Source organism: Anthonomus grandis, chromosome 16 (assembly GCF_022605725.1).
Source record: "Anthonomus grandis grandis chromosome 16, icAntGran1.3, whole genome shotgun sequence".
In the NCBI taxonomy this organism is placed as follows: Eukaryota; Metazoa; Arthropoda; class Insecta; order Coleoptera; family Curculionidae; genus Anthonomus; species Anthonomus grandis.
Genome location: NC_065561.1, coordinates 18,115,794 through 18,137,214, shown reverse-complemented (window position 1 = coordinate 18,137,214; position 21,421 = coordinate 18,115,794). Strand labels below are relative to the sequence as shown.

Below are 21,421 nucleotides of genomic sequence, written 5' to 3'. Positions count from 1 at the left end.
TAGAATATATTCCTGAGCGTAAAATATTATAACGTTACTTTATTGGGATTCAATATAATAAATGCTGTATAATTCCGTTATAAGCACTGGATATTTTTTATATGCCCTTTACGATTTTAGATCCGTTGAACTGCAAAATTATATATTTCATAACAGTGGACTGCTACACAATATAATTAATTAAATTTTGCAGTTGCATTGTTTACCAAACATTTTCGTGTTTTTTTTCCGGCTATATTTTAAATAGAAGCGTAAATATTTAAATGAATTAATTTAGTTAATGTAGTTAACATTTAAAGTTAATTTAATTTACTTGAATCCCTGTTGCGTCTGCACTACTATTAGGTACCAGAGCATCCCTTATTGTAAGACGCCATCTCAAGTCAATTCTGAGAACTATGAATATCCCGTCTACATAGTCCGGGCGATTATTCTTTTTCAGGTAAAGCCTCAAATTAGTCCAAGCGCTTTTTAAAAAAATATAACGTTTTTGTGGGGTGGTTCCAAAAAATTAGTCTTTAAGGTGAACACTCCCTTTAAAGTCCAAAATCTAAAGAACTAATTGAGGTATTCGTCTGAAATAAACAGCATAATGTGTGATAAGGCATGTTTTAAAAATTTTAAATAGACTTCATAATAGTTTGGTTTTTAATTTTTGTGCTGCAAAGGTGACTTTGACAGGGTTCTCTTTATTCATTTTTTATAAGCTGTTTTTGCTCAGGTTAACCTGTAGCCGTTCATTAATTTTTAATTGCTCATCATATTTTGTATTTTACAGTCAGTGTAAGAAGTAATGTCTGAAGTATCTGGAAGCTGAATTTAATGGATACCTTTAACAAGAAGTCAGTGAAACAAGAAATTAATGAAGCTGCTGTTAAATAACAAGAAGGACGGCACAAGAAACTGATTAAAACTAAGAGAGACGACCTGAAGAAAGAAAATGAAGAGCGAAAACAAGAAAACCTAGAGAGAAACCTGATAAGAAAAACAGAGAAGAACAAGAGGAAGGAGACCGACAATAAATTCACAAACGAGAGAACTTAGGGTGACAAAAAGCCCTGGAGAACTATCCAGGTTGTCCTTAGACTAGCTTAAATTTTATTCCAGACTCCCCAAGCAAGCCATAAGACTTACTCCAGAGAATTCGGAATACTAAGTTATCTGGAAAGGTATCAAAATTATATAGTTTAAAAAAAGTCTTGATGTCAAACTGTGCTGAATTATATGGTGCAAGTTCTCCTTAAAAAGTATTATAGGCAAACGTCAAGAGCTTTTTCAGAAAACTTCCGAACCTAATGAATGATTTTCGTTTCAAGTGTGTTAAGTGCCTAAAGAGATAAGGTAGTGAAAACTATAATTTGTCAATCTCTATTGATAAAACAGCATGTATCACCTTCATCAAAGAATCAGCAAAATGTAGTAAGTAGTACTTTTGTAACTCTTCAAATTTAACTCATATAAGCCAAAATCATAATTGTGACCATCAGAAAATTAATCTTTGCAACAATTTTATATTAATACATAAAAAGCCTTTTTGTTTAAATCCAAAAAACAAATACATACATAAAATTTTGAAAAATTAATTAGTCTTGTTTTTTTTTTTATTTAAAATTTGCTTCCATACCTATGGTGCCAATTCATAGTTACTCGTAAGTATCTATAACTAAATATCCTCAAAGCCCAGACTAAAATGCCCTTAATTAGCAATTTCTTGAGAACTAAATTTAAATCAAATAATATTTTAGTCGATGTGTTAATTCTTGAAGAAACTGATGAGATATGCAACATTAACATTTATTTTGCTTTCATAAGATTCAAATTCAAAACTAACAATATTAATAAAATTAAGGTAGAAGCTGATAGGCGTATTGTTAATTTTAAAATAAAATAATCTCTCATCTGAAGGACATACCAACACCAGCATCCGATTGGCACTTGCATCAGAGGGACTTCCTGATGACGTGGACTCTTTGCGGAGGCTCTACTTTCGCCACCATGATGCCTATGGTATTGGTCCAACTGAAGTTGAAGCAGATCTGTCAGCCTTTAGGTCCTTCTTCTCATCAGAAAAGCTGCTACGCCTTCAAAAAATCAGAGAGATTCATAGCAATTATTATTCTGGTGGATCTCCCGCCAGGAATAAAAATTTTTAAATGACTTGACGTGAACAGAGGATCAAGCACTCTCTGAAATACTGGACAATGGCAAGCTTAGTATTTTCTCTCTAAATATTCAGTCCTTAAGACATAAAACTAATGATTTATTTCTTTTACTAGAAGAGCTTCATTTTCCAGAAATCGTTGCCATAACTGAACATTGGTTGCATGTTGGTGAGCCTATGATGGTGGATAATTACACTACAGTTGCCAGATTTGATAGAACAAATCTAACTCATGGAGGTACTGTGATATTATCTACTAGCAACGACTTTTCAATGATAACAAGGTTCGATAATTTAGTTTCTGAAAAAATATTTGAATTTTCCATTGTCTACAATAATAATTTTGATCTTTACGTTGTTTGTATTTACAGAACACCCGATGCTGACGTAAATGTTTTTTTCCAAAAATTACTAAGCTTGCTTGAGTCTCTGCCGTTAAAAAGCAAACTTATTTTATGTGGCGACCTAAACATTGATTTTTCCGGTGTGTGTGCTGCTCAAGAATCTCTCCAGTCCATTTTCGACTCTTTTGGCTTAATCATGCACATTAAATCACCTACCAGAATAACTAAAACCAGCTCTAGTACAATAGATTATGTCGTATCTTCCTTTGAGCCAGATTTCGTCGATTGTACTGTCTTAAGCCCAGGTTTCTCAGACCATGAAGCAATGTTAACAAAGTTTTCCATAACTAAATCTAAAAGTAAAAATGTTCCACGCAAATTAGTCCGTATTTTCTCGGATAAAAATTTTTTACATTTTAAGCATCTTTGTCAATCAACTGACTGGAATATTCTCTCTGACGACGTTGATTCAGAATTCTCTAGATTTGTAAAAACGCTATCTAGTCTTTCTCACAAGTCCTTTCCTTTGAGACCTCTTAAAAAGAAGCAACATAACCCCTGGTCTACCCAAGGCTTGCGTACATCTGCTAAGAACATGCGCTTATTATCTCATCTTAAGAAATTTTCAGACAGCGCTTTTTTTCATGAGTACGTAAGACTTTACAAAAAGATTTATCAGAGAACTTTAAAAGCCGCCAAGGATATTTACTATAATAGGAGACTGGCTAAATCTAAAAATGTGGCTAAGGAAACATGGTCGATTGTTAATGCTTTGAGAAATAAGCCTTCTTTTTCGAATATTATCTCCACTTCATCTGAGAACCTTAATGATTATTTTGTAAATGTGGCAAATAATTTAATGAGTACCATAACTCCTTCCCATGATCCACTTTCATATCTTCCCATTGCAAATGAGAATTTCCACAGTTTCTTCTTTACGCCCGTAGTGTTACCAGAGCTTTGCAGTTCAATTAGGGAAATCAAAAACAAAGGCTCTTCTGGAATTGATGGACTTACTCTCAAAATGTTTTCAAATCTGCCCGAATGTACATTATGTCATGTTATTACTCTAATTAATCAGTCTTTTCAAAAAGGTGTTTTTCCTAACTGCCTTAAGTTGGCGATAATAATTCCACTACATAAAGGAGGAGACAAAGATCAGTCTTCCAACTATCGCCCTATCGCTCTTCTTCCCACACTTTCAAAAATTATTGAAAGATTGGTTAAAAAAAGACTTCTATCATTTTTGCTAAAATATAAAATACTTACTTCCCATCAATTTGGATTGTTAAATAACAAATGCACAAATAATGCTATGTTTTCTCTTTTTAATAATGTATGCTCTAGCTTAAACAACCAACACCCTACAGCAACAATTTTCTGTGATTTTTCTAAAGCCTTTGATTGTGTTAATCATGACATCTTATTAAAAAAGTTGCAATATTACGGGTTCAGAGGAGCGCCTTTTGAATGGTTTAAGTCGTATCTCAGTAACAGAAGTCAAGCTGTGAGAATTGATTCGACTATGTCTTCTTGCAAGCCAATACAAAGTGGAGTGCCTCAAGGTTCCGTACTTGGCCCTATTTTGTTTCTTATCTTCATCAATGACATTGCTAATCTAAATATTAACGGTAAGGTCTATCTATTTGCTGATGATACTAGTTTTACCTGGAGTAATCCGGATATTTCTACACTTCATAGAACCGTATCAAGTGATTTAACTACTATCAAATCATGGTGCGACTCTAATCTCCTTTGTCTCAACATTTCCAAAACTAAAATGTTGTCCTATAAAAATACCTTGCAATCTTTTGTACTTGGTAATGCAACAATTGACGAAGTTGATTTTGTAAAGTTTTTAGGGCTAACTGTTGACAACTCGTTAAAATGGGACACACATATTGACTTTTTATCAAGAAAATTAAGTTCCGCTTGTTTTGCGTTAAGATCAATTTCTAAGGAGCTTAGCCTGTCTACTTCTAGAACAGTTTATTTTGCCCTTTTTGAATCGCACCTTCGATACGCCCTTCCATTCTGGGGTACATGTAGTGCAACTCAATTTGACCGTATTTTTAGACTACAAAAGAGAGCTTTACGTTATACACTGAGACTTAAATACAGAAGTCATTGCCAGCATTTTCTCAAAAAATTTCAAATATTAACTTTTCCATCTTTATTCATATTTGAGTCCCTTTGTCTAATAGGCAAACACGGTTCAGCATCTGATAGGCCTTCCCATAGTTATCTACTTAGAAATACGGAACATGATCTATACCTGCCTACCCCACATTCAGAGTTGGTCAAAAGTTCCATATTATATAATGCAAAAAAAAAGCACAATCATCTGCCATTGGAAATTAAATCCATCACATCTTTTTTTGCATTTCGTAAAGCATTAAAAGCATTCTTACTGGAGAGAGCTTTTTACACAGTTAACGATTTTTTTTTTGTAATCATTGATTTAAAATTTCGCACTAGCTGATTATTTAATTTTACTATCTGTACATGTTTAGGTATACTGCTTTGTGTAGCTATTTTAGGATTTTTTATAATTTTTTACTTTTTTAAACATTTTTTACATTTTTTTTTTAACGTAGAGAGATTTTTAAATGATCTTTTTTTTGACATTGTATACATTAAATTGTATATTTTATAATAATATTTTTGACTACTTACAATTTTTAAATTGTATTAATCTGTATATATTGTAGATAATCTATTCTATTTATTTATTTATTTTTTTTTTTAAATTTTGTTTTGTTTTTCTTTTTTTAATTGTGTTTTGTTTGTATTTTTGTGTCTTTTTTGTTTTACAGCTTTGTCTACAAATTGTAACAATTTCTTGACAATAAAGCATTGATTGATTGACATCACTCTTCAGAAAACGCGTCAACTTCTGTAATTCTGCGAATAACTTTAAATATTGCAAATCCAGTTTAAATTTCCCGCCGCACGCCACCCAATTTGTTCTCCCTCATCCTTGTCAACAACGTCAATAGAGCTGTCAGTCGAATTTCTATTTGATCATTAGGCAGCACGCATTTCTCTATATTTATATTATGTGGTCAACATCATGCGAGGCAAAGGAAGCAGTACATGCAGATTAATTTTTATTTATATAATGTCTGATATATTAATTTATTGTATATTATATATATAATTTTAAGTGATTATTTTTAAGGAAAATTAAATAATAAATGTATTAAAGAAAAACGTTGTTTTATTTCCATTTTGAAATTGATAATATGTAGTGCACTATTGTTGGATTATTGCAGTACATTAACTCATTTAGGTAAATAAAACAATGTCGAAAAATTATATTTTAACCTGAATAACACCTAATCAAAAAGTCTGTATGTATTGTGTTTTTTCTCTATTTATTTAATTAACTTATGTAGATGGGTAGTTCTAATAGTATTATAAGATATATTATAAATTTTTGCTTTAATTATTTGACAATTGTGATGTTTCCATTGAAACTAATGACAAATAAACTTAATTATTATTATTATTATTATTATAAAATATTTGCACCGCCTGTATATTCTTGTACTAAAAAAATTGGACTAAATTATATACAGTTTATTTCAAAAAAACTAGGGAATTTTTTTTTCAAAAGAATATCAATGAATATACCCACTTCTTGGATAATTATTTTCCCACATTTTAATTATTGTATGTCTCTCTTAACTTGATTTAAATAGGCGGGTGTTAAAATTATCAATTCATTCAATCAAATCTAATTCATATGACTCAAAACCATAATTCTCACCATTATAGAAAATTGATATAAGGTACAACGACCGAAGGCAATATATTTTTCCCTGGAAAACGAGCTCGGCCAATACCCATATTTATGAAATGTTGCGTGAAAAAAACCATTAGGACCCCCGAACACTGACACTTTCCCCTTAAAATTAAAAAAGTTCGAAAAGTCGTAGATCAGAAAAAATATATATATATATAGAAGAGGGTGGGCGCGCGCATTATCAGGAATCTACTCCGTCTGATGTGATAGGCCCCTAGTATTGTCTTCTCCGGTTTATTTGAGAACCGTATGCGGAGAGACGCGAAAGGACGCTGCTGGAGCTTGGCGTCGCGACGCGCTCGTAAAACTACGACGCCTGTTTTCGTTACGAACTATTATAGCTGAACAGGAGATACCGATACCGACGTAAATGGAAATGTAGCTAAGTGAATGTTTTAGCGCAAATTGACACTTAACGTATTCAGTTTAAAATTGTGATGTGGATTTAAGTCATGTGTGCTGTGTACTTTTTGGATCTTTGGTGGGTTGCGCTTTACACCTTGTTGAGCGGTAAGTTTGGTTCAACTTACTTTATTTAAAATATTGAAACCAACTTTTTTGGCTCGAAGGACCAAAATCTTCTTCTTATTATTATAAGCTTTTATTACTTGATTCGATCTTCTATTACACATCTTGCCTATGTGTCCGATGGACTAGAACTACCTGATATTAAACACGACTTAAGTCAGTAGTTAGCGCATGCGTATATGCGGAGCTCTTAAATTGCTGATACCAAAATTTATTGTAAAAAAAATATTTAAAGTAATTTTATAAGTTGATTTACTTACTGACAAAAATTGAATGCATTTTTCTGGCTCGAAGGACCAAAATGTAGCCCACTATGAGATATTATGTCCAACTAAAATGTCCAGCTTTGTTAACGTAGGAAACTTCATACTCATCAAAAATTCGACGCATTTCGCCCCCTTTGTTAAATAATTTACAATGCAAATTTCATAACAAATATTATTATTCTATAAAATCAATAAAGGCTTAAATAAAAATACATATGTGCCTTCACTGGAATTTTTAAATTAATCAATGTTTAATTATGATTTCGGTAGCAATATTTTTATATTTACCGGCGGAATTTTGACATTCCACTATACAGGGTGTGCCAACAAGGTGTACGGTTAAGATGGCGCCTTAACTATACGAGGTAGAGCAAAAAGTTCTACAGCAAAGTTGTAGGGTTGACAAAAAACTACTAACTAAAAATTTTTTATGTATACTGGGTGTGTCACAAAAAAGTTACTATAAAATATGATTTTTTTAATTGATATGCCCTGTATATTATGGTACTAAAATGTGAGGCAAAAAGAGCCGTTTTCTATGTTTGTGTTCTATTTGAAAAATTTGACATATTGCGTATTTAATATCAGCAAGTTTGAAAGTTCTTTAAAAACACCCTGTATTAAAAAATTACAAATTATCATAGTCAGCCTAGAGAAGGTACCCTAGACTAACTGTGGTACAAGTTTCATAGGCGCAGAATAAATTTTAAGTTATTTATGATTTTTTAAACGAACCCTCTAAAAGGCAAAAAATAACATAAAAAAATTAATTACGTTGCAACGCCGCACGGAAATTTTAAAAACGTTATACCAAAGTAAAGTACTCTTTTTGACTCACATTTTAGTACCATAATATACAGGGCGTACCTTTAAAAAAATAATAATATTTTATAGTAACTTTTTTGTGACACACCCAGTATATATAAAAATATTTTTAGTTCGTCGGTTTTTGTCAACCCTACAACTTTGCTGTAGAACTTTTTGCTCTATCTTGTATAGTTAAGGCGCTATTGTTGGTTGGCACACCCTGTAGAATTCGGCACCACTATAGAAATTGAATAAATCTTGATGCTGAAAAACTATGAACTATTTGTATACCGAAATGTTTAGGCGGTGCTGAAATCCAGAGTGGAATGTCAAGTAAGAATTTTTGACAAAATGTATTGTAAAACTTTAGGTTACTTGATATCTTTCTATATTTTCTTCTTCAACAAACGACCGTCAAAAAATTGCAACATCCAACTTATTACGCGATATTTCACTTTCAGATTTTAGCATTGGCTAAGCATTCCGCTATATAATTCGGCACCGTATTCGGGTCATTGTTTGGCGACAACAAGATTTATTCAAATCAACCAGAATAAAGACAGGTGCCGAATCCTATAGTGGAATGTACAAATGTTTACTTAAATAAAAATACCAATTAAGATGCTGCAGGTATTTCTCGGTTTTATAAGGGTTCTTATAGTACTTTAGAGTCATTGCACATGTATGGAACCGGCTGCAGTTATTGAGGCTTTACGCTTGAAACTCCAGAACACAATGGTGTCATTTGCATACTTATGTTTCATGACTTATATAAAACAGATTGACAGATATATAATATACTTCTTACTTATGGACCAACGTCCTGACCCTTTGACAGTCAAAAGTCTTTGAAGACCAGAGTGGAGGCATATATTATATATTTCTAGGAGATTAGGAAAAATTTTGCTTATATGAACAAGACAGTTAATTAAGATAATTTTTGCCAATTCGTGTAAATGCCTGGAAGAAGTGACAAAAATTGCAAAATTAACCTCAAAATTGCCCAAAAGTAAGCATCTTACTATCTTAGAGTAACGACTTTAAAAGCCTGGAAGGAATAAAAAATTATTTTACATTGCTTTAAAAATTTGACCTTAGTTGCTTAATAGGATTAAAAACTGCCTTTACTAATCTTGAAAAATCACTGCAAATGCTTGGAATAAAAAACCTTTTAATTCCCCTAAAAAGTGAAAAAATCATTTACCCGTTTGTTCTCTGACTGACCTTCAAAGGATCTCAATTGATTGGTCATTAAGAATTACTCAATATTCCTTATTCATAGGCCAATCTCCTGATCATTGGAAGATTTATTATGTGCAGTAAAATCTCTAAAGGCTATAGTATAGGCATACATTATATTTTTGAGGCAATTGGAACCATTATTTGGAGTCATAATTTTATGACAATAAAGCTGATTTAATATTCTAATTGTATTCAGTTAATAAACTGAAAATATAACTAGTTGTATTTTTGTTGCTACTGGACTAATAATAGTTTTTACATAGGTCCAGTAGCAACCAAGTAAATTTGTAAATGTTATTCACTTAAACTTAGTAGTAGCTTTTTGTTGCAACTGAACTAGTAGTATTTATTAAATTGATCCGGTAGCAACCAAGCACACTAAACCTTTTTCATTGAATATACCCCGAACGTGTTGTCTTTTATCAAATAAAAAAATAAGAAAAATATATTGTGCTGCCACTGAACTAAACATTAGTCAATGCCTGGAATAAAAAACCCTTTAATTATTACCCTAAAAAGAGAAAACTACATTTTCCAGTTTGTTCTCTTTTGACTGACCTTCAAAGAATCTCAATTGACTGATTATTAAAAATTACTCAATATTATTGGAAGATCTGCTGTTCAAGGTATTCAACAGTCAAGTCTCTGAAGGCCATAGGATAGGCATATATCATTTATGACAATGAAGCTGATTTAATATTCTAATAGTATTCAATTAATAAACTGAAAATATATTTAGTTGTATTTTTGTTGCTACTGGACTAATAAGATCTTTAACATAGGTCCAGTAGCAACCAAGTAACTTAGATTTTTTTAATTACCTTTTTTGTAAATGTTATTCACTTGAGCTAAGTAACTTATAAGTGTTAATGAATTTTTAATTAAATTAGGAATTAAAAATATATATTATGCTATTGGATTAAATAAAAATTGGCATTAAGATTCATTTAAAATATATTCTATAACGACTATTAGGCGAGTATTAATAGGGTTTTATTGAACATTAAACTGAATAATTACGAGGTTGTCTTTTGTGTCTTGTTGCTACTAAACTAGTAGTATTTATTAAATCAAAAATAGGAAAAATATATTACGCTGCTACTGAACTAAATATATTTTTTTTACGATTCTTTAGTCCAGTAGCAACGGTATAGCAACATATAAATTATTTGGATAATTTTTTACAAAATCTATGGTAAAATGAATGTCTTATCAAAATATTGCCATTGCGACTAAGAAAAATTAAATTAAAATAAAATTAGATAAGTGCCATCATTGGAGTGTGTAAATTAGTCAACGTCTAATTACGATTTCGGTAGAATTATTTTCATATTCAACGGCAGTATTTTGACATTCCGCTATAGGGTTCGGCACCACCATTTGCGATTTGAATAAATTTTGATGCCGAAATACTATGAGCTATTTAAGGTGCCGAATAGTAAAACGGAATGTTAAGGCGATGTTGAAATCCAGAGAGGAAATTTCACGTATTGATGTAGATTTTCTTTAAAAACAAGAGCCACCAATAACTGTTAAAATCTTATTAGGCAAAATTGCACCCTAGGTTTTGTAAAGGTAGACTAAAGATAGGTGCCGAGTCCTATAGTGGAATGTCTAAATACTGACCGGCGATCATGCATTTGTTTATGGATAAAAATGTTAATTTAGATGCTATATTGTTAGTCGGTTAGTTTTTTAATAACGACAAGCAATTTTTTAGCTTAAATGTGACTTCGGTCTTGGAAAATGAATTTAGATGCCTGGAAGAAATAGCAAAAATTGCCTTGAAAATTGAAATATTAACCTCAAAATTGCCTGAAAGTAAGCATCTTACAATTATTACTTTAAGTAACTAGTTTAAGAATTACTAGGATTGATGCTCCTAGAAAGACTACCAAGAGAGATATGAGCGGATATCGGTCCAGAACCAACGCCATGGAGACCACGGGGCTTAAAAGCTGAATGTCTTTGCTAGGATGAACCTTAGACCCTGGAAATTCAAATGAATATTGAAGAATACTTTCTGTTCTTGCCAATACGGTTTATTTTATGTGCATGGGTCCTGAGAAATCGTCTGAGGAATCGCAAGTGGGCATGCCAAGGCTCTAGTGACCTCAAGAAAAATTAAAATGCTTATAACTCATCAACCCCTAATCCGATTTCAAAAATTTAAAAAGTATATTGATAGAACTAGAATTGGTAGAACCTACATCCTTTAACGTTTTTAATTGCTAATCTACCTTGACAATTTATAGTCCATTCCCTCATATCTTGTAATTGACTGTGTCAAACACCTTGAAAAAGTCCAAGGCATCTGAGTAGAATATCTATATGATCCTTAAGTACTACAGCATTATCAGTTGGTCCAAAACCTTCAAGTGATGCAAATTGTGAAAAAATATAAGTTTTGTATCTCTTTAATTTTGAAGTATGGTGCCTGGTTTACAGATGCTATGATTGCAATTAAAATCTTCAAACAACGAACATTCGAGGTCAATATCTTCATTGAGTAGTTTAATTTTGGTGGAAAATATGATCATCTAGTTATAAAAATATTTGACTGATGTGCTTTCACATAACCTCCTCTTAAGGCACTATTAGACCTATACCCTGTATCCCATATAAATAAATATTGTATGCAAAAAAAATCGAGCCAATGTCCCAATTAATAATCATTGAAATTACAAATTATTTCTGGGTCGCAACAATAACATTCCATATTATTTTTGCAACATTATATCACGATTATATGATAACCCCCCGAGAGCTTACTAATTACATTTTAGAATTTATCTTTATATTAATAAAACAGAAATTTAAAATGGTAGCTGAATGTTTATGTGCCCTTGGGGCGATATAAAACAGGGTCAAATTATTTTTCGTGTAAAACCGTTATTATCGCTTTAATTAAATTAGTTTAGCAGTATGTAAAAATATATGAAAAAAAAAAACAATTTAATTAGGCACATCACACCGTGCCGTGTTTATTGATAATTAGTTATTTTTATAAGGCCATTTAGTTAAAATAATATTGGCTTTTCATCGGTCAGGTACAGAAACTTCGTTCTATAAATGTTTCAAGACACATTCCGGTGCGAAAGTTTCAATTTGCATTTCACAAGCTAAAACTTATTTCATTACAGGGGTCTCCCTCTGAAAGTCCTTTGTGGCCCATCGAAACTTTCATTCCAACTCTTTATTTAACAAAGCAGTAAAGCGGACTCGTTTGTTCCTGTTTTTTTTGTTGTTGTTGTTTATGGCAGAAATTTTTAAAAATCTGTGCTGCACCTCTAAACTGTATTAGAGTTTTGTTTTATTAGATTCTAAAGTGAACTATGAAACTCTCAAACCTAAAACACCATTCAAACATTCCTTCTACTTCTCTTAGAGCCTTCAATTCATTACCTACTGCCTTTTTTTAGATAATCTTGGCTATGTAAGCTGAAACATGATCCTTAAATCCAATAAATAAACATTCTTCGCATGGCAAAAAAAAACATTTGTCAAATGATTTAATATGAATTTCGCAAACTTCGCTGCGATATTTCAAAGAAAGTTCCGACCGACTACCCACGACTTTTAAATTTCGACCAATAAGTAGTTTTTCGTCGCAACTCACCAACATTCGAACTTTTCCAATAAACGAAACAATTTTCCTTGGAAACTCCGCTAATATTTTACTGACAACATTTCTTTTTTTTTTTATTTGAGAACCTTTTATTCCTACACATATTTATGTTAGTTTTACTGAGTCAGTATATCCAATATTTTGTATACACATTTTTTAATCCTACACTATACACTAAAGACATATCTATCATATTGAATTAAAATTAGAATAAACAGCCTGAATAAGCAAATATGCAACATTTGTTTCCAGGTGTATTAATCTTTAGAGGAGTCTCTCCGTTCTTATTGCATAATAGTATGGGGTGGTACTTACAAGTCTACTCTTCAACCGTTAAAAGTTGTCCAAAATTATATTCTTAAAGTAATTTATAAGAAAAATAGACTTTACTTAACTATACAACTCTAATATTAGCGATATAAATCATCTTTATATAGAAAAAGTATGTTCTTTTGCGCATAGTACTGATATTTCAGAAAAACGAATCACGCATTCCCAAGGTACCAGGAGTCACAGAATAGGTACCAAGGTACCACAGAATCATAAGCAAATTAACCTTCATTTTATAGATTATTTAGGAGCAACATTTTAAAACTTAATCCCCTCTGATATTAACACGTTGAAGGACACTAACACATTTTAGAAGTTGTCAATTTTGGCAGTAAATTGTTTTTTAGATATCATGTTTTTAAGTAACCCAAAATATTTTTAGCACTTTGAATTAAGTAAAAGTATTTCTATACGATTATGTATACATAGGGTTTTACAAATACAAAATTACTTATTTGTCAAAAGGACTGCTCAAAAGTCCATAATTTTTCCATTAAGTAACCTATTGTCTATAATTTTCTTTTGAGATATAATGAGTACTTACTAATAATAATTTCTCTAATTATTTACAAGCAATAAAATAAAAAAAACAACAAATTTTTTGGTGCGTCATTATCGTCCTCGCCCGCTTTTTTGACGTTAATTACAATAACAGGTGTGCTGAGCACGTTTCACGAAGGCAGGTTTTTGCCTCCGACACACCCCGGGCTTTCTAATTAAAATTATACATTATGCTCCCGTCGGAAAATGCTCTTTCGAAGGGAACAACAAAAAATGTGTCGCCGGTGGCCGATCCCTACTACTAGCAAATAGCAGTCAGGGGAGAGTTTTATAGAAATGCACTTTTTTACTGATTAGCTGTAACACGCGCGTGATACTTTTTCCAGTAGTTAATTAATTAAAGACTCTCCTTTTGTTGCTTAAAACTCACCAAAAAAAAAATCAATTTTTAACAAACATATGCTGCACCCAATTAGCATCAAACCAGTGAATCTACGACATCAAAACCCTAAAGTACGCCCCTGTATGTGTTTTAACCACCGTGTTGCATTTTACGGGTTTCGCTTGAGTAATTTATATTATTCCAGATGTTCGGGAGACAAGAGGCCCGTGCGTATTTTTAGGCACGTCATTAAACACCCGGTCGTCAAATAAACATTTCGGTCTTGTTTTTATTTTTTTTAAGTGTCACCTCTTGGTGCTTATTTATATCATTAAGTACCAAAAGTACGATATTACTCCATGAGACGGTAGGTTAGATGCAAGTGTTAGAAAAGTTATGCATCAGTTTTTGGCCACCTCGCTCTCCAGATTTGATGACACTCGATTTTTTTCTTATGGGGCTATTTAAAGGAAAAAGCTATATCTTCAAAGGCCATTTGCGGATGTTGCTCATTTGCAAAGCATCATCATTAAAAACCGAAGGAAATTGAAGAATTTTTTTTGGTAAATATACGCATAAGGACCATGGTGACAGCTTCACTTTTATTGAAAAATATTGAATATCTAGCTTAGAATCATACGATTATAGCTGCCTAAGAATAGAAGATATTCCAGGTAATAATATACTAGTTTAGTCCCAATTTTTGGTAAAATTTTTAAGACCTTCCTGAAGAATCAAATAGAAGATTACTTTGAAGGAAATTCATCATTTTATATTAAGCAATATGGCTAGTTTTAGGCATCAACACTTAACGTGTACGGTAGCCAGATACCATTTTTTTAAGGTGCTGTAATTCCTAAAGTTCTACTCGGATCTGTGGGGTCCGATCTTCCCACTAATGCAGTACAATATCGAGTTAACAAAATGTAAAATTTTGCAAATAATTATGGATTCTTCTTCGTAATTTCAGTGGTTCCTTCATTTTTTAGCCCTTCTGCTTCTACTGAGATCATACTACTGGTATCACACATGACGATCGGTAATATACAGGTTGAGCCCCCTTTAATAACTGTTTATCTATGGCACACAGAGCTGTAGAAGCGCTTCCGGAAAAACTGACTGGACAGATTTTCCTGAAACTGGAGGAAATAAAAGCCATATATGGTCCCGAGGTCTGAAAGAATGCCCTTTGAAATCGGCCCTATAGAAGTGGAGTTTTCGAGCGAGAACCTGTTCAGCATTTCAGTTACGGTTCGGCGCGGACCTCGCGTCACTAAAACGGTTCTCAAGGGAAACCCGTTTTAACTAGGAGAAAAAGGGTTTTGGGCAATTGTTCTCTGTAAATGTAGCTTTCTTTTTTATTAAAACTATTTTTTGCTAACAGAATTCTTTCATTGTGAAAAAAATTCCCGAACGCCTGGAGGTACCCAAAATTGTTCGACAAATACAGGAAAACTATGTTCTCTGGCACTTTTTGAGCCAATTAAGTCAATTTTCGCTTTTTTTGATAATTTAACATATTAAGTATTTTTTTTTATACTCATACTTAAGCCAATCGAGCCAACTTTAAGAAACTTGAAACACTTTAAAAGTCGTTTTTTTAATAGATTTGGGACCGTAGTTTGAGCTCTTGAAACCAGTAATTAAATGAGAGTTTCTAGGGAGTAAAAGGTCAAACTTGTACCTCAAATCCCTAGTCTGAATGGAGCCAATCAGAGGACTCCAAAGATTATTTCCAGAGAAATTGGAATACTTAATTACCTGGAAATAGGGACTAATGTAAAATTCCTTGTGTAATGCATTAGAAATCCTTTAAAAAGTCGTTTTTCTAATAGACCTGGCGATCATAGTTTGAGCTCAAGGGTCATCTGTCATAGGTCGATGAAAATCAATAATTAAATAAGAATTTCTAAAGAGTAAGAGATGTTTGTCCTGTACCTCAAATTTCTTGTCTCAATAAAGCCCATCAGAGAACTCTGCATAGTATTTCCAGAGATATTAGAATACTAAATTACCTGTAAATATCGATTAATATAAAATGCTTTATTTAATCTAATAAAAATTACTTAAGAAGTGTTTTTTATTGGATCTGGTGATCATAGTTTGAACTTCATGGTCTTCTGTCATAGATCGATAAAAAGAAAGTAGTTAAATAATAATTTCTTGAAAGTAAGAGCGGTTTGTCTTGTACCTCAAGTTTCTAGTCTGAATGGACCCGATCAGAGAACTCCAAAGAGCATTTCCAGAGACATTGGACTACAAAATTACCTGGAAATATTGATTAATTTAAAATGCTTTATTTAATCTTTTAAAAATTACTTGAAAAGTCGTTTTTTAATGGACCTGGCAGTCATAGTTTGAGCTTCAGGGTCTTTTGTCAGAGCTCCATGAAAAAAAGTAGTTAAATAATAATTTCCAGAAAGTAAGAGCGGTTTGCCTTGTGCCTCAAGTTTCTGGTCGGAATAGAGCCCATGAGAGAACTTCAAAGAGCATTTCCAGAGAAATTGGACTACAAAATTACCTAGAAATATCCATTAAAGCAGAATGTTTTATATAATCTATTAAAACTCATTTGAAAAGACTTTTTTTAATGGACCTGGCAATCATGGTTTGAGCTCCAGGGTCATCTGTCATAGATCGATGAAAATCAATAATTAAATAAGAATTTCTAAAGAGTTAGAGATGTTTGTCCTGTACCTCAAATTTCTTGTCTCAATAAAGCCCATCAGAGAACTCTGCATAGTATTTCCAGAGATATTAGAATACTAAATTACCTCTAAATATCGATTAATATAAAATGCTTTATTTAATCTAATAAAAATTACTTAAAAAGTGTTTTTTATTGGATCTGGCGATCATAGTTTGAACTTCATGGTCTTCTGTCATAGATCTATAAAAAGAAAGTAGTTAAATAATAATTTCTTGAAAGTAAGAGCGGTTTATCCTGTACCTCAAGTTTCTAGTCTGAATGGAGCCGATCAGAGAACTCCAAAGAGCATTTCCAGAGACATTGGACTACAAAATTACCTGGAAATATTGATTAATTTAAAATGCTTTATTTAATCTTTTAATAATTACTTGAAAAGTAGTTTTTTAATGGACCTGGCAATCATAGTTTGAGCTTCAGGGTCTTTTGTCAGAGCTGCATGAAAAAAAGTAGTTAAATAATAGTTTTCAGAAAGTAAGAGCAATTTGCCCTGTGCCTCAAGTTTCTGGTTGGAATGGAGCCCATCAGAGAACTCCAAAGAGCATTTCTAGAAAAATTGGACTACAAAATTACCTGGAAATATCACTTAAAGTAGAATGCCTTATGTAATCTATTAAAAATCACTTAAAAAGACTTTTTTTAATGGACCTGACGATCATAGTTCGATGAAAACTAGTAATTTAAAAAGAATTTCCACGGACTAAGGTAAGGTTTATCTTGTATCTGATGTTTCTAGACCGAATGGAGCTCATCAGCATATTTTTGACTCATTTTTTAATCTGCGTTTGACTGTGTATTCCAGATAGTATTAACTACTTTCAATCTTACTTGAGTGGTAGATCACGATACGTATCAATAATTTAGTAAATGCAGTACAATTTCTTTTTGATAATTCTACCATCTATTTCTGTTATATAATTTTTAATGGGCTAGTGTCAGACACTTGCTAGATTCTTAGTTTGTGACTAACAAGTTATTCCTAAATTCTTCTGAGACTCAAACAACGAATTTTACTTTAGCACTGTTACTGATTGAAGTCTTTAAATGTATAAATTCGCACCAAATCGCCGTTGCCCGCAGAGCAATACGAGGCATGATGTCACTTGTTAGTTACGCGACGTATTCGTGGTATTTTCAGTAAAATTTGCGTCTTTTAATTAAACACATTTTTTAATTAGTTGTAGTCGATCATAATTTACTTCTTACGTAATTTATGGACGGAGGATTGGTCGTTTATAAAAAGTATGTGTAATTAAAAATTGAAACCCAATCCTGTCTCATTGCTCCATTGTCTTATTGAAGTGTTTACATTAAACAATGTTTATTTACCGTACTTCTTGTCTGGTTAGGAAATAGGGTGTGGTGAAATGTTACATACTTAAATTGAACTAGGGTTAAGCAAGGAAAACAAAGGCATTTATATTCTTGTCTTATTTATTTATATTTTAATTTTTTAATATAACATTGAAGCAAATAATGATTTGCCTAAGGCAAAGTCTGGATTAACAATCCCCGTTTTCTGATTAAATATAAATAAGGACCCCACTCAAAAGCAATAACGGTCCACGCGATAAAAACATCATCGCTTAGTAAAATAATTATTATTTGATATTTCAGCGACCCTCTCTTGCTATTTTTGGCCGATAACTTAAAACGCTTTTATGCCGTAAAAAAAGGCAAAAGGTACCATTTCGGCGAGAGATTTTTTTTTTAAAGTTAGGGGGTCCTAAAAAAACTTTATTTAACGGCGGCCCTATTTAGGAAGTATCTATAAAATGCACGTCTTTGAAAAGAAAACGTCGGATCAAATGGACCGTTCCTTTCAGCTTTTCGGCAGGCTAAAAGTGGAGCTGAAATATAGGTTTATTTACGTTTTTACTTTTCACTTTTCGGTCTTATTTATTAAGTTTCCGTCAAGTCGTTTATTTTTTAAGGAAACGAAAAAGAGCCCGATAAAGTTTTTTTTTAGAGGGCCTCTACTTCGCACTACGAATCAATATAGAAACCTACAATAAAAAGAATGAAAAAATATTTTTTATTCATTTTTTATTATTCTAAAGTAGAATGAAGGAACCCTATTGAGTTAGAGAGAAATTTGCATGAATATAAAAAAAGTCTTATTATACAGATATTTTAGTAATATTTGGTATGCATCAAAAGGCATTTTCTGAGGCTCACTACTTTTTTATATTTGTATTAGTGACGTTCGTGCAAGGTTTAAAGTAAATATTTTGGATAAAAAATATGGAACACCACTGTTTACTTAACCTTTTAACCATTCTTGTATTTTACTTAACCTTTCAAATAATGTATTAACCTATTAATCTGTATTGATTGTTGGCTGATTGTCAGTTCTTGCCTCCTATAAAGTAGAAACTTTTTTGTTCAATTTTGACCCTATGGTCTTGCAAGCATCTAGAATATAGGCTGAAATGTACCCTCAACAAATGGCACCTCATCATACATTATTTGCACGCCTTTATCAAAGACTACGAGAAACGGGAACTTTTCAACCAAGAAAGCATGATTGTGGATATTAGAACACCGGAATCGGAAGAGGCAGTACTTAATTTAACTGAACAACCTGACACCAGTACTAGAAAAATTGGTCTGCAGTTACATGTCAATCATATGACTACTTTAAAGGATCAGTTATTATATCCATATCACGTACAACGAGTCCAGGCTTTATTACCACCAAGTGGTTTTCCTAGGCGTCTTGAATTTTCTCGTTGATTTTAAGGCAGATTCTGTTTACCGACGAAGCTAATTTTTCCAAGAGTCAATCATTAATTACCATAATAACCACATTTGGGCAAATGGAAATCCCCATGCTTGAAGCTCATCATTAACAACAATTTTCTTTAAATGTATGGGTTAAAATCATTGGAGACCACCTTATTGGCCCACATTTTCTACCACAGAGATTGAATGGGAAAACATACACTCGTTCTTTCCAAGACTTGCTTCCAGGACTTCTTGAGGCTTAATTTTTCTATTTCTATTTACTTTATGGACTGCAGGTTTAACCAAACACAAAATCTACAGCATCACAAGACAAAGGTTACATGTTCTGCTCGACTAGAGCATCATCAGACCTAAATAATAATTAAGATGATGTAACCCGAAAAAAGGAAAATTCAACAAAAACTTACACAAAAAACCTAACATATTAATAAATAAAATGACACTATCTATGTACAAAGAACTAAACTAAACAATCAAATCACCTTATACATTCAGAAATCGTTTGAGACTCTAGAACTATTTCAGGTTACTAAAAACTAGGTGGCCATCAAATTCAAATCATTCATTAACACAGAACAGATCTGGGCTTTTAAAAGCTTTACTAATTTCCATTGTCTCCAGCAAGTCTAGTTTTTTACTTTTATTGCACTGATGAAGTATTTTTATATTTTAGCTGTCAGGAAAATTATGTTTGGAGTCAAGGAGGTGATTAGCAAAAGCCGATCTGGTGACTGTGATATCGCTATTTTTTAATTTATTATATTGGGCCTTGTGTTCACTAATCTTAGTAGAAATCTTCCTATCAGACTGGCCGACGTACACTGCACTCTTTACACCTGATCTCATAAACTCCTGGAGACGATAGCGGAGGTAGTTTATCTTTAGTTTTAATTTGATGTCTTTTTAATGTATTATTAGTTTTAAACGCTGGGGTTATGCCAAAGGGAAAAAGCGGAATAGTTGTGACGAAATTGGACCAAAATAAGTAAACGACCTAAAAGTTTTGATATAGTTTGTTTGTTGTTTGATAAAATTAAATGATAATTTATACTTTAGGTTTAAGAAGGAAAAAATTACTGACTGCTAATTGTTTAATGGTAAGAATTTTTTTTTAAAGCTTTTAAAAGAGAAAGTGGGATGTTAAAAAATCTGTAAAACAAGCAGCAAATTTATGTGAGGACGGTGATGTTGAATTATATTGTATAACATTATCTGTTGTTGCTTGTTTATGAAATATTTCAAAGGATATCTTATTTCTTTCCCTCTTAAGTAATAAATCTAAGAATGGTAAGGTGTTGTTCTGTTCCCGTTCGATTGTAAACTCAATTTTAGAGTGAAGAGAGTTGACATAATTATGAAAATTTGTAAGCTCTACCTCACTTCTATTCCAAATCATACATATATCATCCACGTGCCGTTTATAAAAGATGATGTTATTTTTAAAATTACTGTTCATTATTTTTGTTTCTAAGAAATACTTCACTAAGAAATGGCGATAAACAAGAGCCCATTGCTAGTCCCTCTTTTTGTTTGAAAAAACGGTTATTAAATTGGAAAAAATTTTGATCTAGAAAACACAAATGTCTTGACACGAAAAACTGGTAAAGTTTATATTTTCCCGTAAAAAAAAAAATCCCACACTGTTGGGCGCCAAAATATTGTGAATTTTTATCATTGAACTTGATGGGTTTCTTTTACTCTTGGACTTACACCCCTTTTTTATATTTTTAGAGTTTTCCAGAGTTTTTTTACGAATTTTCCAATATTTATTTTATTAAAACTCATTTTCAACGAACTTTTCAGATATTTTAATCCAGGCATTTAAAGTCTTCCTTTAAAGTTAATAATAATGTTATCCAGACATTTTCTAGGGACCTTGAGCTTGGTTTAAGCCTTTTGATTATTCGTTTGAACTTTTCTTGAAATTTCTTATATTTTCCAGACGATTAATGAGAATTTGATTCCAGGC

At 32.1% G+C, this 21,421-nt stretch overlaps 1 protein-coding gene across 1 annotated transcript in view; it reads left to right on the top strand.

Annotated features, from left to right (window-relative positions):
* The first annotated feature begins 6,542 nt into the window (after positions 1-6,542).
* The window catches only part of LOC126745564 (uncharacterized), a 64,378-nt gene continuing 49,499 nt past the window's right edge, over positions 6,543-21,421 (top strand). Inside the window, exon 1 of the mRNA XM_050453454.1 lies at positions 6,543-6,823. Within this exon, the coding sequence (XP_050309411.1) occupies positions 6,766-6,823 (58 nt within the window). The 5' untranslated portion in view covers positions 6,543-6,765. The remainder of the gene's footprint in view (positions 6,824-21,421) is intronic.